Source organism: Petromyzon marinus, unplaced genomic scaffold, assembly GCF_048934315.1.
Source record: "Petromyzon marinus isolate PM22_M1 ecotype Great Lakes invasive population unplaced genomic scaffold, UKy_Petmar_22M1.pri1.0 PM_G_Scaffold_173, whole genome shotgun sequence".
Taxonomy (NCBI): Eukaryota; Metazoa; Chordata; class Hyperoartia; order Petromyzontiformes; family Petromyzontidae; genus Petromyzon; species Petromyzon marinus.
Window position 1 is genome coordinate 247,292 of NW_027422732.1, and position 16,457 is coordinate 263,748.

The 16,457-nt window shown below is 41.1% G+C and overlaps 1 protein-coding gene across 2 annotated transcripts; it reads right to left on the reverse strand.

The window, feature by feature from the left end:
- Positions 1-3,809: 3,809 nt before the first annotated feature.
- On the reverse strand, positions 3,810-15,681 carry LOC142911200 (speckle-type POZ protein-like). Of its 2 annotated transcripts, none has more exons than XM_076060302.1 (9): positions 15,570-15,681; positions 14,876-14,997; positions 14,542-14,693; positions 10,645-10,772; positions 9,684-9,861; positions 8,238-8,293; positions 7,683-7,805; positions 6,514-6,659; positions 3,810-6,351 (listed from the first exon to the last, which is right to left on the reverse strand). In XM_076060302.1, exons 1-9 carry the CDS (start codon positions 15,645-15,647, stop codon positions 6,207-6,209), a joined length of 1,128 nt encoding a protein of 375 aa, XP_075916417.1. In that variant the 5' UTR covers positions 15,648-15,681; the 3' UTR covers positions 3,810-6,206. The 2 variants fall into 2 exon arrangements, with proteins under 2 accessions (XP_075916417.1, XP_075916418.1); XM_076060303.1 differs by lacking the exon at positions 15,570-15,681 and adding an exon at positions 15,423-15,529.
- Positions 15,682-16,457: the final 776 nt, after the last annotated feature.

A 16,457-nucleotide genomic window follows, 5' to 3' on the forward strand; every position in this document is an offset into this window, starting at 1 on the left:
CAGTGTCATATTGTGCGTCTTCATTCTTTGTGCCGTCTGCCTTTTGCTCAGGCCAAGCGCGACATCCCGTGTAGTCACGGTGCTGTCACTGATCACCAATCGATTATATAATTACTGCACCTGAATGAGTTAAATGAAGACGTCACCCTACTGCTGCTCTATTTAAGACCGGGAGCAAGTGAGGGCTTTACCATTCTGGCGAATTGCCCGATGATGCTGGATGTAATTACCAGCGAAACGTCGTATTCAAACTGTAAATGTTGTGGATTCACCCTTCAACACAGCGGTGGGCTGATGTAGTGAACTCTTTTGTCTTTTGTCAACGTGACACTTTTTTGCTGATTGGCCGTGTCGGGTGGTGGAGGGTTACGACACATTTATACCTAACGCGATCTAACCCAAAAACCTTTATTATGAATCACGACACTAATTACACCATAACTAGCTACGTGTCCACCAGGCTAACTACACTAATTACAACGTAACTAGCTACATAACCACCAGGCTAACTACACTAATTACACCGTACCTAGCTACGTAACCACCAGGCTAACTACAATAATTACACCGTAACTAGCTACGTGACCACCAGGCTAACTACACTAATTACACCGTAACTAGCTACGTAACCACCAGGCTAACTACACTAATTACACCGTAACTAGCTACGTGACCACCAGGCTAATGACACTAATTACACCGTAACTAGCTACATAACCACCAGGCTAACTACACTAATTACACCGTAACTAGCTACGTGACCACCAGGCTAACTACACTAATTACACCGTAACTACACTGGGAGTAGCTACAACGGACAGGACCCCAGCTTGGGTCCAGGTCCACGTGTTGGTGACTCTTCACGGACGTCGAATGTAGATCTTCAGGATGACAACAGCAATTCTGGGGACCCAGCTTATATCCTCCGTGGTCGTGGCTGGCCGCACCCTTGGCCACGACCACCTTCTAGAATCCTCGAGCAGGATCTCGCCCCGACACGTGACCACCCCTAGCCCCCCACTTGGGGACCCTGTGTAGACTTTACCAGTCACGTGTTCTCCGGGGTCAACCAGAGTGCCATGGCCTAAAGTAACCCGATTCCATGGCTGACACTCTCACACCCCATCCTGTAGGGGTCGGCAATGCACACCTGAGCGTGGTGTCACTCAGCGCTATGACTCAGCGCTCACAGAGCCCCCTCTAGGGCCAGCACGACACCCGCATACAAGTGGTGTCCACGATGTGAGTACATCGCACGCCGTGCCTCTCTAGGGCCTGCATTACACAGTGACATCCACGATGTCACTATATACGTGGTGTCCACGATGTGAGTACATCGCACACCGTGCCCCTCTACCGCCGGCATTACACAGCGACGTCTGCGATGTCAGTACATCTGCATTCCTCTTTCCATCCCGGAGTAACTCTCAGCATGCACCGCTCCACGCTTTTTTCCTAAATACTTTTCAGCTTTTGTTCCATGTTCTTGTTTGATAATTCTTATTTATCACCGGTGCTATGGTATAAGCCATGGTCCTTGTGTATTCTGTGCAATGGCATGGACCATAAATAGCTCGGCACACACCCGGCTTGTTGATGTCCAATTGAACGATGCAATGCGGTGGCACTTGAACCTTAAAGCAGGATCCACAATCCTGGCTTCTCGAGTTGCCACGCATCACTTCCCCATCCATTTGCCTCAATACTGCAACTGTCCGGGAAGCACAGCAAATCGTGGAAAAACGAACGTCTCCCCATCCACTCGGATCTCAATACAGTCCCTCGCCAGCACTCGAGTCGCGCAAGCCTTTTTGGACCCACGCGCTTAACCTTCAACAATGTAACTTCAAACGTGATATTCTTGGGTCTTTCGGTAAAGTCACGTAGATAGGTTCAAAGAAAATAACAAAAAAACTACGACGTTTCGATCACAGCACAAGCAATCGTCATCAGGAGAGCAATCTCATTATCTCTGAGATCAGGGCTAGGCCAGCCCTGAACAAGATCCGTCGACTCGATCAAGTGACTCACATTTCTGAAGAGATGCCGCAACACTAAGGTAATACCGATTGCCTTCACACTGACATCTGCTGTTGTCACTTCTCCCAATGGTAAACGGATCTTGTTCAGGGCTGGCCTAGCCCTGATCTCAGGGATAATAAGATTGCTCTCCTGATGACGATTGCTTGTGCTGTGATCGAAACGTCGTAGTTTTTTTGTTATTTTCTTTGAACCTATCTACGTGACTTTACCGAAAGACCCAAGAATGTGAATTCCTGCAGTCACGAAAGCTTTAAGTCAACATTCAAACGTGATTCTTGGAAATCCGAATGAAGTCCATAAGACACAAACACCTCATGAAAGACCCGATGTAAAAGGTACCTGGCTTCGATCTTCCGTAAAGCTTACGGGCTACCTTAAACAACATCCGGTCGATGCACAAAAAAGGAAAATAGAAAAAACTCTCCAGTGTGCGACTGGGCTCACCCAGAACCATGGAACATATAACAATTCAATGCCCGATTCACAAACATAATGGAGGCATTACAGTGATACAATCTGCTACAGCTGACGCAGTCATCCGGCTCTACCACCTCAAAGAAACATTATTGTAGTTGCTACACGTCTGCACATACGAATAAGATGTTTGTGAAACTTGAATCGATGTGGTCATGCTATATAAAGCTGCTGCACTGGCTGAAATTGTCAGTTTGTATTTATGCATGTTGTTGTTGCAACGCGTTTTCTCAGTGGTCCGTGAACAGTACACGTCGTGTTGAGTGACCAGAACGACACGTACTGCCCCTTCGAGCTTAGTTGTTCCCCTAACTGATAAATGGAGGCTAATGAAAACACTGTTCGTACAGACGTGTCTAATGCCAGACAAGACATTGATGTATGGCACCAATTACCGCAAATGCGAGCTGTTACCTGAGCAAAATGTAACCAAGCAAAAAGTACATTTAAAATGAATAAATCCAACACTCAGTTCAGCAGAAAATACTGAACGTATGACCACCAAAAATAGAATGCGACTTCTAGATTTGAAGCTTTCGTGACTGCAAGGATGAAATTGTCAGTTTGTATTTATGCATGTTGTTGTTGCGTTGCAACAACAACATGCATAGTGGTATTCCAAACTCCCAGGGTGGTGTATTATCATCTTGTGCTAATTCCAAGCTTTGTCAGTGGTGCGTTTCATGCTAATTTCCTTTGTCAGAGCGTTTGCTGTTTGCCCCCTCACAGCTTAAAGGGAGGCGACCAGCGCTTGGCTTTCTTCACTCCAACGCTGCCTGCTGGACAGGTTGGTCCCTTCACCTGATGAAGGCCGCTTGTGTTGTGGCCGAAACGTCGTGATTTTTGTTGTTTTAATTTTTTTACCTACGTGACTTTACCGAATAGAACCAAAGAGTAAGAATGCCACTTATAATTATACACATTAAACAGGATGTAATTGAATGGAGTGGTGGCACTAGGAAACTGACGAAACAACCAGTTCAATTCCCAGCCACAGTTAACATCAGTGGGTGAAGAATGACCGACATGGTGTGGTGAGGCCTTCGTTTAAGCAGTGGGTTGACAAAACGCTGTAAATGATGAACAGTGAACACATTACAATTCTCCAGTGAACTGTTTATCAACACATGGTAAACATGCCTTTAAAAGTGGCAAGGAAATATACACTTAAGTTTACCTTTGGCTCCAAAATACAACTTGTTAAAATGTTGCTGTTGGGTGTCAATTGAAATTTTACATATCCACATATCTGTAACATTCCCAGAGTAAAGAACATGACAACTTAAACTGGACATATTTCCAGGTACATTCATGTTTATTCAACTTTTAAATACACTGCAAAATAGATTCAAAGCTTTCGTGACTGCAGGAATGACTCTTTGGTTCTTTCGGGTAAAGTCGTGTAGTAATTTCTTTCGACGAGACTTTACCGAAAAAAGTGTAACACTGCAAAATGTCATAAATGAAAATATTAACATTATCAAAAACAATTTTAATGAAAAAAATGTGGAATAAGTGGTGCAGAGCTAAAAGCAGCTTTTTTTCTTATATCCAAATACTGATTTCTAGAAGAGATCAGATAACGGTAATATATTTACCATATGAAAAGGGTTTATATTGCCATTTATAATGCAAATCAATTTAGAAAACACGTAATATACAAAGAATGGTTCATTTTGCAATTCCAATCATCTGCTGACAATTCATTGTAAAAGGGCCTTACAAAACATTTATATTACATCCAAAACAGTATTATCTGTAATGGAAAAAGATAAAAGGTCAAACATTGGGGCACTATACCGCATTACTAGCTTCAAGTTTATATTTTTGTATTACAATTGTAGCAACATTTTTTAATTAAACCAATTAACATATTTTCATCTCTGAATATGCATAAAAACTCGTGGGAAGAACCCAAAACTGTCTTGCATGCAATCACACTTTTTCAAAACACACACTTTTTACAAAGACCATATTATTATTTCTGCAATTATATATATTTTTTTGGCAGTTACAGTATATCCATTTTCCAATAAACATTTACATTTGGCGCAAAGTATTTTCAATTTCGGAAGTCATACAAGGCAACAATTTGAAGAGTACATTATCGGTAACTGCCTGATACATTTCAGGGTTCAATTAGTCCACCGCACTGGCTGCACTCTGCTAAGAGTTTTTGTCACACTCACTTACGACAGCATAGACTTGCTGCAGATTAGAACCCCAATCAGATTTCAATGCTTTAACTCTCACCATGACAACAAATAACTTCCCCGAATCACCTAATCAGTTTTTAATTGAATAGGTAGAGTGCAATGTACCATATACATCTTTAGCATCAAATATATATAAGGACGAAACTAAAATATTAAACAAATAACAAAATAAATAGACTGCTTACAACACTGGCTATCCTTAATTTTGCATGTATTATCCAACTTGTTTTGTACGTTTAACACGTAAAAAAACCTCCAACATTCTCGTCGTTTGCATTTGTTCATATCCCAACACATTGCATTAGATTGTAATATTCTTCAAATCGACTCAAATCCATGACACTGCTCATTTGTTGTACTTTCATATTATATCCTGCAGCTTTGAATATTATTTAAATCTGTGCTTCCAAATCTATGTGTGTAATCCTTCAAAGCTTATGCAATTTTATGTACAATTTAATTTTAAGTGAGAGGTTACGTAAAACAGCGCTGATGCAAAAATTATGGTCCTTCCAATCACGTAAAACTCTGGGTTGACATGATGCTACGAGTTGGTAATAGATGAAATTCATAATAAAAACAAATCATTACAATATAATACGAAACAAAACTTAGAAACACAGCACATCTTGTTTCCGTGAATACAAACTACTAAATTGATGGAAATAAGATTTACTTTTGTTGTAAGTCAAAAATCTTTGGGTCATACATGAAAGCCCATACAAGCAAAAAAGTGAAATGTTATGAACTGCGTAACATGGCCAAATTGATGCTGTGCCTTGCCTTTTCTTACACCGAGTACTCCATCCATGCTTTGTTATACGCAGGATACACGACTGCAATATTATCTTTGTCAGTCTTCAAACTCGGCAATCATAGTACTCCTGTTCTAGTCAATGCATAAGCTGTCTGTGCAATGAAAAATCAATCTGAAAAGTTTACCTCTTGAATTAAGGCCTTATATGGCTTGGCACATTCTTATCTTTCAGAACTGGTTGTTCTCTATGCCACTATCTGTAACCTTGAGTACACAGACACTGGACGAATACTCATCCTTCATGTTAAGGTAGACATTGCAGGGTTTTAGACCATTCTGTTTTTACTTAACTAAACAATTGAACCAAATTGTCCTGCCACCTAGGGACAATCACATCGAACGTTTTATTTTACACTCTCTCAATTGGGATATGTCGTGGTGTTTATTAGGCTGTAGTTTTCCATTTTTTCTACATATGTACTTGTTTATAGAGTTGTAGATGTATAGATGTAGCACTATATTACATGGTAAAGTGAATTTGGCCACCTTTTTGTGAAAGTAAATAAATTTGCTTAAATTAACATTATTTTCAAAGCAGAGGAAAGTTGGTAGTCTGATGCAAAGTCTTCACGGTTGTTTGCATGGAGGCCACAGGTAAATAACCGCACCGTGCAGCCCAAGTTTTCTTGGTCATAGATGTTCTTTGCCTGCCACCGTTAAGTCTGTTTGAGACGCTTGCATGGAGGTCCCAGCTGTGGAGACTGGGCCGTGGCCAAGGCACGGAAAGCATCCGCAACCAGGTGAGGGCGAGACAGAACCATGGACTTCCAGCCCGCCGTCTCCATTACGTCCATCGCATGACTGCAAGTACAAGTCAGGGTTAAGCGAGCTCCTAATAAGCAGTGTCTATAAGGATTGGGGCAAACGGTTAGTCTCCATTAAAAGGGACTGTAATGCAAATTGCCATGTAAGCATCATCAATGTTACGCAGCTCAGTGACAGTCACACTCTCACTAGACTTGCCTGTTTATTATGAAGTCAATGGCCCGGGCCTTCAACTGCTCTGCACTGTGCAAATCGGCCAAGATCAAAGTCTCCGCAACATTTTCCACCGACAAGTTTGTGCATAGTGCATTCTCGCACATCACCTTCAACCTCTCTAATGCATACTTGAGAAAAGTAAAAATAAAGTGCAATTTCAGTATTAAGAACACTATTTTCTCTACCTATTTCGCTTGTTTAATATTCCCTCACCCCATCAACTACTTTATAAACGCAGTATACAGCAGTCAAATGTTTGATAATTTTCTTAAAACATGGCATCAACCTTTCAGCATATTTATGTTTTAAGTCATGTATTTATTGATCTCTACTATAATTAGGGGTCCTTGTCCTAAACTTGATTATATTGGTTACAAAGTCATGCAAATTACAAAGGAGGTGAGATGTTGTTTTCCAAGAGCTTAAAGAGTTTGGTTGTTAAGCTGATAAACAATGCAACTGCAAGCCACCATATTTCAACTCTAGCAGAATATGAAACTTTAATGAACAAAGCTTAAACATGCGACTTTATACGATTTGTATTCTTATTTTATTACAATCGCTTTAGGAACTATTGAATATGATGTTCCAGAAGGGAGAGTAATGACTCTTAACTGATTATCTGGCAGATCTTCAGGAACAGCAGGATATCCGTTTCCTTAATAAAAGTATATTTGTTCCAATTTATTTCTATACAGCCATGCCACATCAAACAATCTTTTAAAACACTTCCCTTTATTTTATTACTAATTGTATCAATTGTTAATGTGATTAACAAAAAACCCTCAATACAAGAACACACAGCCAAATGGTTGCACTTAGGATAAAAATGCTGCATGTGAATGCACTTCAATGCACACGTACTAGCCTCTAGCATGGACTAATACCAGTTTGACATTCAATTCCATTGTGAAATTGCATGACAATTTATATTTTTTGTTGAAAATTCAATCATCTCCCAGGACATCAATTCCAAAACCTGAAAGCACTAATGTGAACGTCTGCATCATATACATTTGCTATTCATATTATTTGTGACATGAGCTTTAGAAAATACCTAAATGCTGTTTTAATTTCACTTGCGACCTACAACTGCATACCGATACATCACAAGGTGGTGCGATCTCATGTTAACATTTTAAGCGTGTAACCTTGTCAGCAGCGGCCAGCAGGTCATCGGCCATCTTCTCGAGGTTTGGAGCCCTTCCCGTATAGACAAAACGCATCATTTCCTTGAACACGTCAGGCTCCACATCATTAATCTCCACTCGATTCTGCAAGGTAGCAACACAATATATTCAAATTAACTTCGGCATATATTGGGAGACGAAAATATAGCATTCAATTAAATAAAATAAACATCCGTTATATCTACACAACACATGTAAAGTGGCTCCATTAAAGTTGTATTCAACTTGCCGATGACTATTTATTGCGCGTAATAAATCCATTCTTGACACACATGCAATGGCCTTCTGTGAAATGTTATATAAAAAATAGCTATAAAATACAATCTAACATTCCCTCGGAATGAATACTTTTTGATAATAAATGTGCAATGCGCCAAAAGAGTTACTAGGGTAATAGTTCAACATTTGACAGCACTCTCAAGAGATACTTATCAACCGATCCATTGTGACAAATGCACCTTGGAAATGTATGATCACAGTATTAATGTGCTGTATTAAGATTGCATTTAAAGATACCTTTTTGCTCTCTTCCATTTCATGTTCAAACATAGCATTAAAAACAAGTGACCGACCTGAAAAAGGTAAAGCAACTGTTAACAAATACAGTGAAACCTTCGATTGCGAGAATAATTTGTTCCGGAAACGTGTTTGTAATCCAAAGCACTCGTATATCAAAGCACTCGTATATCAGTTGTGATCACGTGACGCTCGGCAGACAAAGCGTATACGTACTACTCGTATTGCAAAACCTCACTCGTTTATCAAATTAATATTTATTAAAAAATTTGGCTCGTCTTGCAAAACACTTGCAGACGAACTTACTCGCAATTCAAGGTTTTACTGTACAGTTAATTGGAAAAACACCGGAATGTGGTACAGACACATTTAGATGTTATATCTAGAGATCAAATAATCTAGATACAAAAGAGGTACAATCCAGATCCATATTTTATTTCATATGGCATATCCATTACAGATTTGTCAAACATGGACGCAAATAAATGTCCAAATTAGAGGCTCAAAACCTACACCATAATTGCATTGTGTAAAATGAATTCCTGCACAACGATGATATAGTGAAGTAAATAAAAACGGAATAAAAACTTTAGCAACAGGATTATTAAATATGTTTATCTCTCACATAATACAATATTACATTTATATATATGTAGTGACATCGCGAATGTCATTGTGTAATGCCGGCTATAGAGAGGCACGGCGTGCGATGTATTAACATCGTATTAACATCGAGGGCACCACGTGGATGTGGGTGCAGTACCGGCCCGAGAGGGGCATGGTGAGCGCTGTCTGACAGTGCTGAGTGGCACCACGCTCTGCGTGCGGTGCCGACCCCTACAGGATAGGGTGTGAGAGTGCTGGCCATGGGAATGGGGTTACCAAGGGCCATGGCACTTGACCCCGAAGGACACGTGACCGGTAAAGTGTACACAGGGCCCCCAGGTGGGGGCTAGGGGTGGTCACGTGTCAGGGCCGGGAACCCGCTAGAGGATTCCAGAAGATGGTCGTGGCTAAGGGCGGAGCCACCCCCGCCACAGAGGATAAAAGCCGGGTCCCTGAGAGGGACCGGCTGCTGTTGTTCATCCTTAAGAATCTACGTCCTACAAGAGTCACCAACACGTGGACCCGGACCCCGTGTAATTAGTGTAGATAGCCTGGTGGTCCACCACCATAGGTTGTTCATGTGTTAAGGGGTAGTACCCCGTGTGTTGGTTGAAGAAGTGCGTCTGTGACTCAGTTGAATTCATTACACATATTTACTGATGTATCCTTTAACAAAAAGCATTACAAATTGACGTAAGCATTTGCCAGTGTTAGTTAATTAAATTCAGTGTAAAACAGGAAATGGCTGTAGTTGATTACCCCAAACTAATTACAGTATCATTAATTATATGGTTCTATTGTACACTAAACGACGCATGTGTTGCTTGTTGTGGCACAGACCTGCCAATACGGCCTTGTGGGCTTTAAACTCCTGGCCACCAACACGAAGCAGGCAGTCAGTGAAGCGGGAATTGTCCCAGATCTCCCCGAAGTCAACTGCCAGCCGGCAATCTGGTACTTTGAATGTACTCATGCTGGATTGACCAGAAATGTTCACGGAATCCTGCCCCACACTAACCTGCATAAACATCAACCAGCTTTGAGAAGGCATTTGATGATTTTTTTATACAAATCCTCACTTAACTTCACATTTTGCATGAAGATGTAGGCTTTGGTTCAATCAAGCAAGCAAATCTGCACAAACATCCTATATCAGAACAAGTGTTGTGAATAATGCCAAAATAGTGGTCCGTGAAATGTTTTTCATATTAATCAATTTTCATTCTATATTTTTGTCAAGTTATTTTACACTGTATAAACAGTTTCAACAGGTAGTGAGGCCCCTAATTATGGGTTCTGCACAGCAACAGAGGAAGTGAACAGCCCTCCTTGATGTGCTTCCTTTCATTATCAAAAATGCTTGTATTTTGTAAAGGATTTTAAAGGTAAAAAAATTTAATCTGGTGATTAAAAGGACCCCCCCAAGGACAATAAACATTTACATCAAACTGGCTGATGTCCGAGAATAGGAAAAGGAATTCATGTGGCGACATTTAAACAAAACACATTATGTAATACCTGACATTCTAGTTTATAAAAATGTCAAGGTTTAAATATAAACACTATCCAGAGGGAGAAAACCTAAAAAAAATTAAGCTTGATTATTTAATTGTTGTGCTATGTTAACTCTAGCACCAGTGGAGGAAAAAAGTGCTTGGAAAACTCATGTTAACAATTTCCTTGTATGGAACAGGGAAAGTAATTATTACAATCTTCAATTAAGTAGAATATTGACTCCAACTGTGCAATTGTAATGAATAAAATAGAAAATTACACAATAGCCGCAGCATGTCATACTTACTTCACCAAAGAGTGTCAGTTTGTTATCTGGAAGCAAGCTATTAGATTCATCAAGCAAAAAATCTCTTCGAATGAATTTTTTAAATCCCCAGTCTTTTCCTTGGACAAAGCGGTATGCTCGCGGGGTCTCTGTAAAAAAATAGGTTTCAAACAATACTCACCAGTTCTTACAATAAACTGTGGTAATTTCATGTAATGGGAAAAAAAAAACTTCATTATATTTTCAAAATGTAAAGATAGCAATGTATTCTAAAGCCCTGCGCCACGGTGGCAGTCAACTACCTCGCCTGGTATATAGGTCATGGGTTCGATCTCAACCCTGATGCCTGTATATTTGGAGTCTGCATGTTCTCCTTGTGCTTGCATGTATTTTTATCCAGGTCTTCCGGTTTTTCCCTCCATATTTATAAAAATCCAGAGTATTTGGCTGCTATGCATTTCCACACAATAAGCCATCTCGTTAGGCTATTGTTTGTGGCCAGGGCACTTCTGAAAAAGAGCTATGTACAGTGAGGAAAAAAAAGTATTTGATCCCCTGCTGATTTTGTACGTTTGCCCACTGACAAAGAAATGATCAGTCTATCATTTTAATGATAGGTTTATTTGAACAGTGAGAGACAGAATAACAACAAAATCCAGAAAAACGCATGTCAAAAATGTTATAAATTGATTTGTATTTTAATGAGGGAAATAAATATTTTACCCCTCTGCAAAACATGACCTAGTACTTGGTGGCAAAACCCTTGTTGGCAATCACAGAGGTCAGACGTTTCTTGTAGTTGGCCACCTGGTTTGCACACATCTCAGGAGGGATTTTGTCCCACTCCTCTTTGCAGATCTTCTCCAAGTCATTAAGGTTTCGAGGCTGACGTTTGGCAACTCGAACCTTCAGCTCCCTCCACATATTTTCTATGGGATTAAGGTCTGGAGACTGGCTAGGCCACTCCAGGACCTTAATGTGCTTTTTCTTGAGCCACTCCTTTGTTGCCTTGGCCGTGTGTTTTGGGTTATTGTCATGCTGGAATACCCATACACGACCCATTTTCAATGCCCTGGCTGAGGGAAGGAGGTTCTCACATGGCCCCGTCCATTTTCCCTTTGATGCGGTGAAGTTGTCCCGTCCCCTTAGCAGAAAAACACCCCCAAAGCATAATGTTTCCACCTCCATGTTTGACAGTGGGGATGGTGTTTTTGGCGTCATAGGCAGCATTCCTCCTCCTCCAAACACGGCGAGTTGAGTTGATGCCAAAGAGGTCCATTTTGGTCTCATCTGACCACAACACTTTCACCCAGTTGTCCTCTGAATCACTCAGATGTTCATTGGCAAGCTTCAGACGGGCATGTATATGTGCTTTCTTGAGCAGGGGGACCTTGCGGGCGCTGCAGGATTTCAGTCCTTCACGGCGTAGTGTGTTACCAATTGTTTTCTTGGTGGCTATGGTCCCAGCTGCATTGAGATCATTGACAAGATCCTCCTGTGTAGTTCTGGGCTGATTCCTCACCGTTCTCATGATCATTGCAACCCCACGAGGTGAGATCTTGCATGGGGCCCCAGACCGAGGGAGATTGACAGTTCTTTTGTGTTTCTTCCATTTGCGAATAATCGCACCAACTGTTGTCACCTTCTCACCAAGCTGCTTGGCAATGGTCTTGTAGCCCATTCCAGCCATGTGTAGGTCTACAATCTTGTCCCTGCCATCCTTGGAGAGCTCTTTGGTCTTGGCCATGGTGGAGAGTTTGGAATCTGATTGATTGCTTCTGTGGAAAGGTGTCTGTTATACAGGTAAGCTGAGATTAGGAGCACTCCCTTTAAGAGTGTGCTCCTAATCTCAGCTCGTTACCTGTATAAAAGACACCTGGGAGCCAGAAATCTTTCTGATTGAGAGGGAGTCAAATACTTATTTCCCTCATTAAAATGCCAATCAATTTATACAATTTTTGACATGCGTTTTTCTGGATTTTGTTGTTGTTATTCTGTCTCTCACTGTTCAAATAAACCTACCATGAAAATTATAGACTGATCACTTCTTTGTTAGTGGGCAAACGTATAAAATCAGCAGGGCATCAAATACTTTTTTCCCACACTGTAGCTCAGTGGGCCTTGCCTGGTAAAATAAAAATAGTTCAGTTTAGCTTTTAACTTCAAGGTAGATGAAAATCAGACCTGGATTTAAGTGTATGAAGATATAGTTCATATGGATTAGGTGAATGTGTTTGTGTATTAATAATGCTTGTCTTTGTAAACATGGTTGTGTGACGTGAGTTACATGTTCAAATAAACCTACCATGAAAATTATAGACTGATCACTTCTTTGTTAGTGGGCAAACGTATAAAATCAGCAGGGCATCAAATACTTTTTTCCCACACTGTAGCTCAGTGGGCCTTGCCTGGTAAAATAAAAATAGTTCAGTTTAGCTTTTAACTTCAAGGTAGATGAAAATCAGACCTGGATTTAAGTGTATGAAGATATAGTTCATATGGATTAGGTGAATGTGTTTGTGTATTAATAATGCTTGTCTTTGTAAACATGGTTGTGTGACGTGAGTTACATGTTCAAATAAACCTACCATGAAAATTATAGACTGATCACTTCTTTGTTAGTGGGCAAACGTATAAAATCAGCAGGGCATCAAATACTTTTTTCCCACACTGTAGCTCAGTGGGCCTTGCCTGGTAAAATAAAAATAGTTCAGTTTAGCTTTTAACTTCAAGGTAGATGAAAATCAGACCTGGATTTAAGTGTATGAAGATATAGTTCATATGGATTAGGTGAATGTGTTTGTGTATTAATAATGCTTGTCTTTGTAAACATGGTTGTGTGACGTGAGTTACATGTTAACATTACCAAAGACAACACCAAAGCAAATACTAAGAAAAAAACATGAAAGTTTAAAACAAAAAGATAGATTTAGACTCTCAGAGAAATGTTAATAGCCTTAGCAAAGCACAGTAAATGTATGGATGTCATCACTTAAAATAGTTATCGCGCATTGAAAGAGTATCCTGAAAGTAATAAGGCAATTATAAAACAAACAATATGAACCACTAAAGCAAGGTAAAGGAGAAGTGTGAAATGGGATGAAAATGCCAACCTTTGTAAAACCACCAGAAATGAATAAAAAAATGGATGAGAATACAAACAAAAATAATGAAGTTGTAATAAACAGTGAGTGCAAGCAGAAAAAATAAAGCCGTCACTTGATAAATTACAATGGAATAACACATGGTGAAGATTGTAAAACTAGGAAAAGAAATGTCCGTGAATGACAATGTCCAGGTACACTAAGCAAAATAAAATTATTATTGGAGGGTCAATATCATGGAAAACACAAAAATATGCATAATGGAAACTCCTGAAGGTGGAACAGGATCAAGATCACTTTTGGAATATGAATTTGATAATGAAAAGTTGCAATGTGCTACAGGATGAAAGATTCCAATCTAGTGCATATTACCTACTATGAAACACTGATTACAAATAGAAACACTGACAAATGGAATAAAACTACAAAGTACACAAAGCGTGGAGAGAAGTATGTTGAGAATTACAGTGAGAAACTGAAAGAGGAACACGTTGGTCAAATCAAAACGGCAAATTAGAGACATCATATTCACTGTTGTAAATATAGATTGGGCTTGGACAGGACACATCGCTAAATGGGATGGTTGATGGATGAGACTAGTGGTCGAATAGGAAGAAAAGTAAAGTACATGCCCAAGACGATGTCAAACGTAGACAAGGAGATATTAGATCAGCTCATGTGAAGGATGAGGGATGGTGTTCGTAAGGTTTATAAAATGTTTCAAGCAGTCGATAAATAATGGCTGATTATGATATAATCCTGTTACCAAATACACATATGACGTGAATTGATACTTTAATACAAGTAGTTTCACCCATAGCCTTGGTTTCCTCTCCCTTGGCATTAAGAATAGAAATCTTGAACTTGGCGTAGACTTCACTCTTGGGACAGCTGACCAATAACAAGGACAACGATAGGTAATCTTTGCTCTCTTCGTCAAAACCCTCGGGGTTTATGCGTAGGCACCTGATTGAACATATGAACAAGACATGGTCGTTAATATTAGGTGTGTATGTACGCGCAGACTACATTACTAAAACAATATAGTATGAACTAAAACATGCACTATGCAAAATTGTTCTAGTAAAGCACCTCCGTGAGCATTGTGATTTTTTTTAATGTCATAAAATAGCCAGAATTTACTGTACCATTTCAATGTATCATTGGTGCCTGCTGAAAATGTAGAACTCTTGAGAACTTGGCCCATTTCTTCAAGACAGAAGCTGAAATTGTTGATGGTCCACATATAAGAGAACTTTACGACCTTAACCTGAAACACACGAGCACATAACAGCTATAAAGCTCATGCATTACCATAAATACATGACCATTGACAAACCCTCAAGCATTTCACCCACACATCTGAATATTGTGCTCAAAAAACACAAACTGTCTATAAGGAAAGAAACATTACTGTAAATGAAAGGGTCTTATTAGTGTTCTGGGATTACCTTGCATGTTCATTACTGCACAGCGTTAACACAACAAGTCTCAACATGTCATAGATTAGAGTGTGCAATAAAAGGCCTTTTTATTTTTTTATTTGATAAAAACTGCTGCCCCTTTTGTAAAAATACACTACCAGTCAAAATCAGAGACAATTATCTAGTATAATGTTGTTAGTGCAATTCTATGAACTTTGCAATCTGATGTACAAAAATAGCCTGTACAATGATAATCCATAATTGCACTTACACATAATTATGAAACCATTTTGGATGGCTTTGCGCGATGAACAAAAAAACGTGTAAAAGTTAAATACATTAGCCATGCGCATACTTTGATCGGCACAAGACGGGAGACCCGTTGAATGTGATTGGCCACAACAGGGGAACAAGTTACCTGTGTGTAGCACCAGCTTTCTGCGATGGGCACATTGGACATTTCAGACGGAGGTGGAGGGCTCGGGGCCCTGGACATGTTTGCATTGAATACGAGGGAAGTGACATCATCAGGTGACATTAAGAGGGAAGTGACATCAGGAGGTGACATTAAGCAGGAAGTGACATCATCAGGCGACATTAAGAGGGAAGTGACATCATCAGGCGATATTAACATGTAAGTGACATCATCAGGCGATATTAACACGTAAGTGACTACGAGATTACGAGTTAAATGTTCTTGCTGTGGTTTTCACACCTGACGGTGATTGCTTGTGTTGCGGTCGGAACGTCGTGAGAGGGGAGGGAGGGTGGGGAGGGAGGGAGGGGAGGGGAGGGAGGGAGGGGAGGGAGGGAGGGAGGGGAGGGAGTGGAGGGAGGGGGAGGGAGGGAAGGGAGTGAGGGAGGGAGGGGAGGGGAGGGAGGGAGGGGTGGGAGGGAGGGAGGGAGGGAGGGGAGGGAGTGGAGGGAGGGAGGGGAGGGAGGGAGGGAGGGGAGGGAGGGAGGGAGGGAGGGGAGGGAGGGAGGGGAGGGAGGGAGGGAGGGAGAGAGGGAGGGGAGGGAGGGAGGGGAGGGGAGGGAGGGAGGGAGGGAGCGAGGTAGGGGAGGGAGGGAGGGGAGGGGAGGGAGGGGAGGGAGGGAGGGGAGGGAGTGGAGGGAGGGGAGGGAGGGAGGGGAGGGAAGGAGGGAGGGAGGAGAGGGGAGGGAGGGAGGGGTGGGAGGGAGGGGAGGGAGGGAGGGGGGGAGGTGAGGGGAGGGAGGGGAGGGAGGGAGGGAGGGGAGGGAGTGGAGGGAGGGAGGGAGGGGAGGGAGGGAAGGGGAGGGAGGGAGGGGAGCTGAGGGAGGGGTG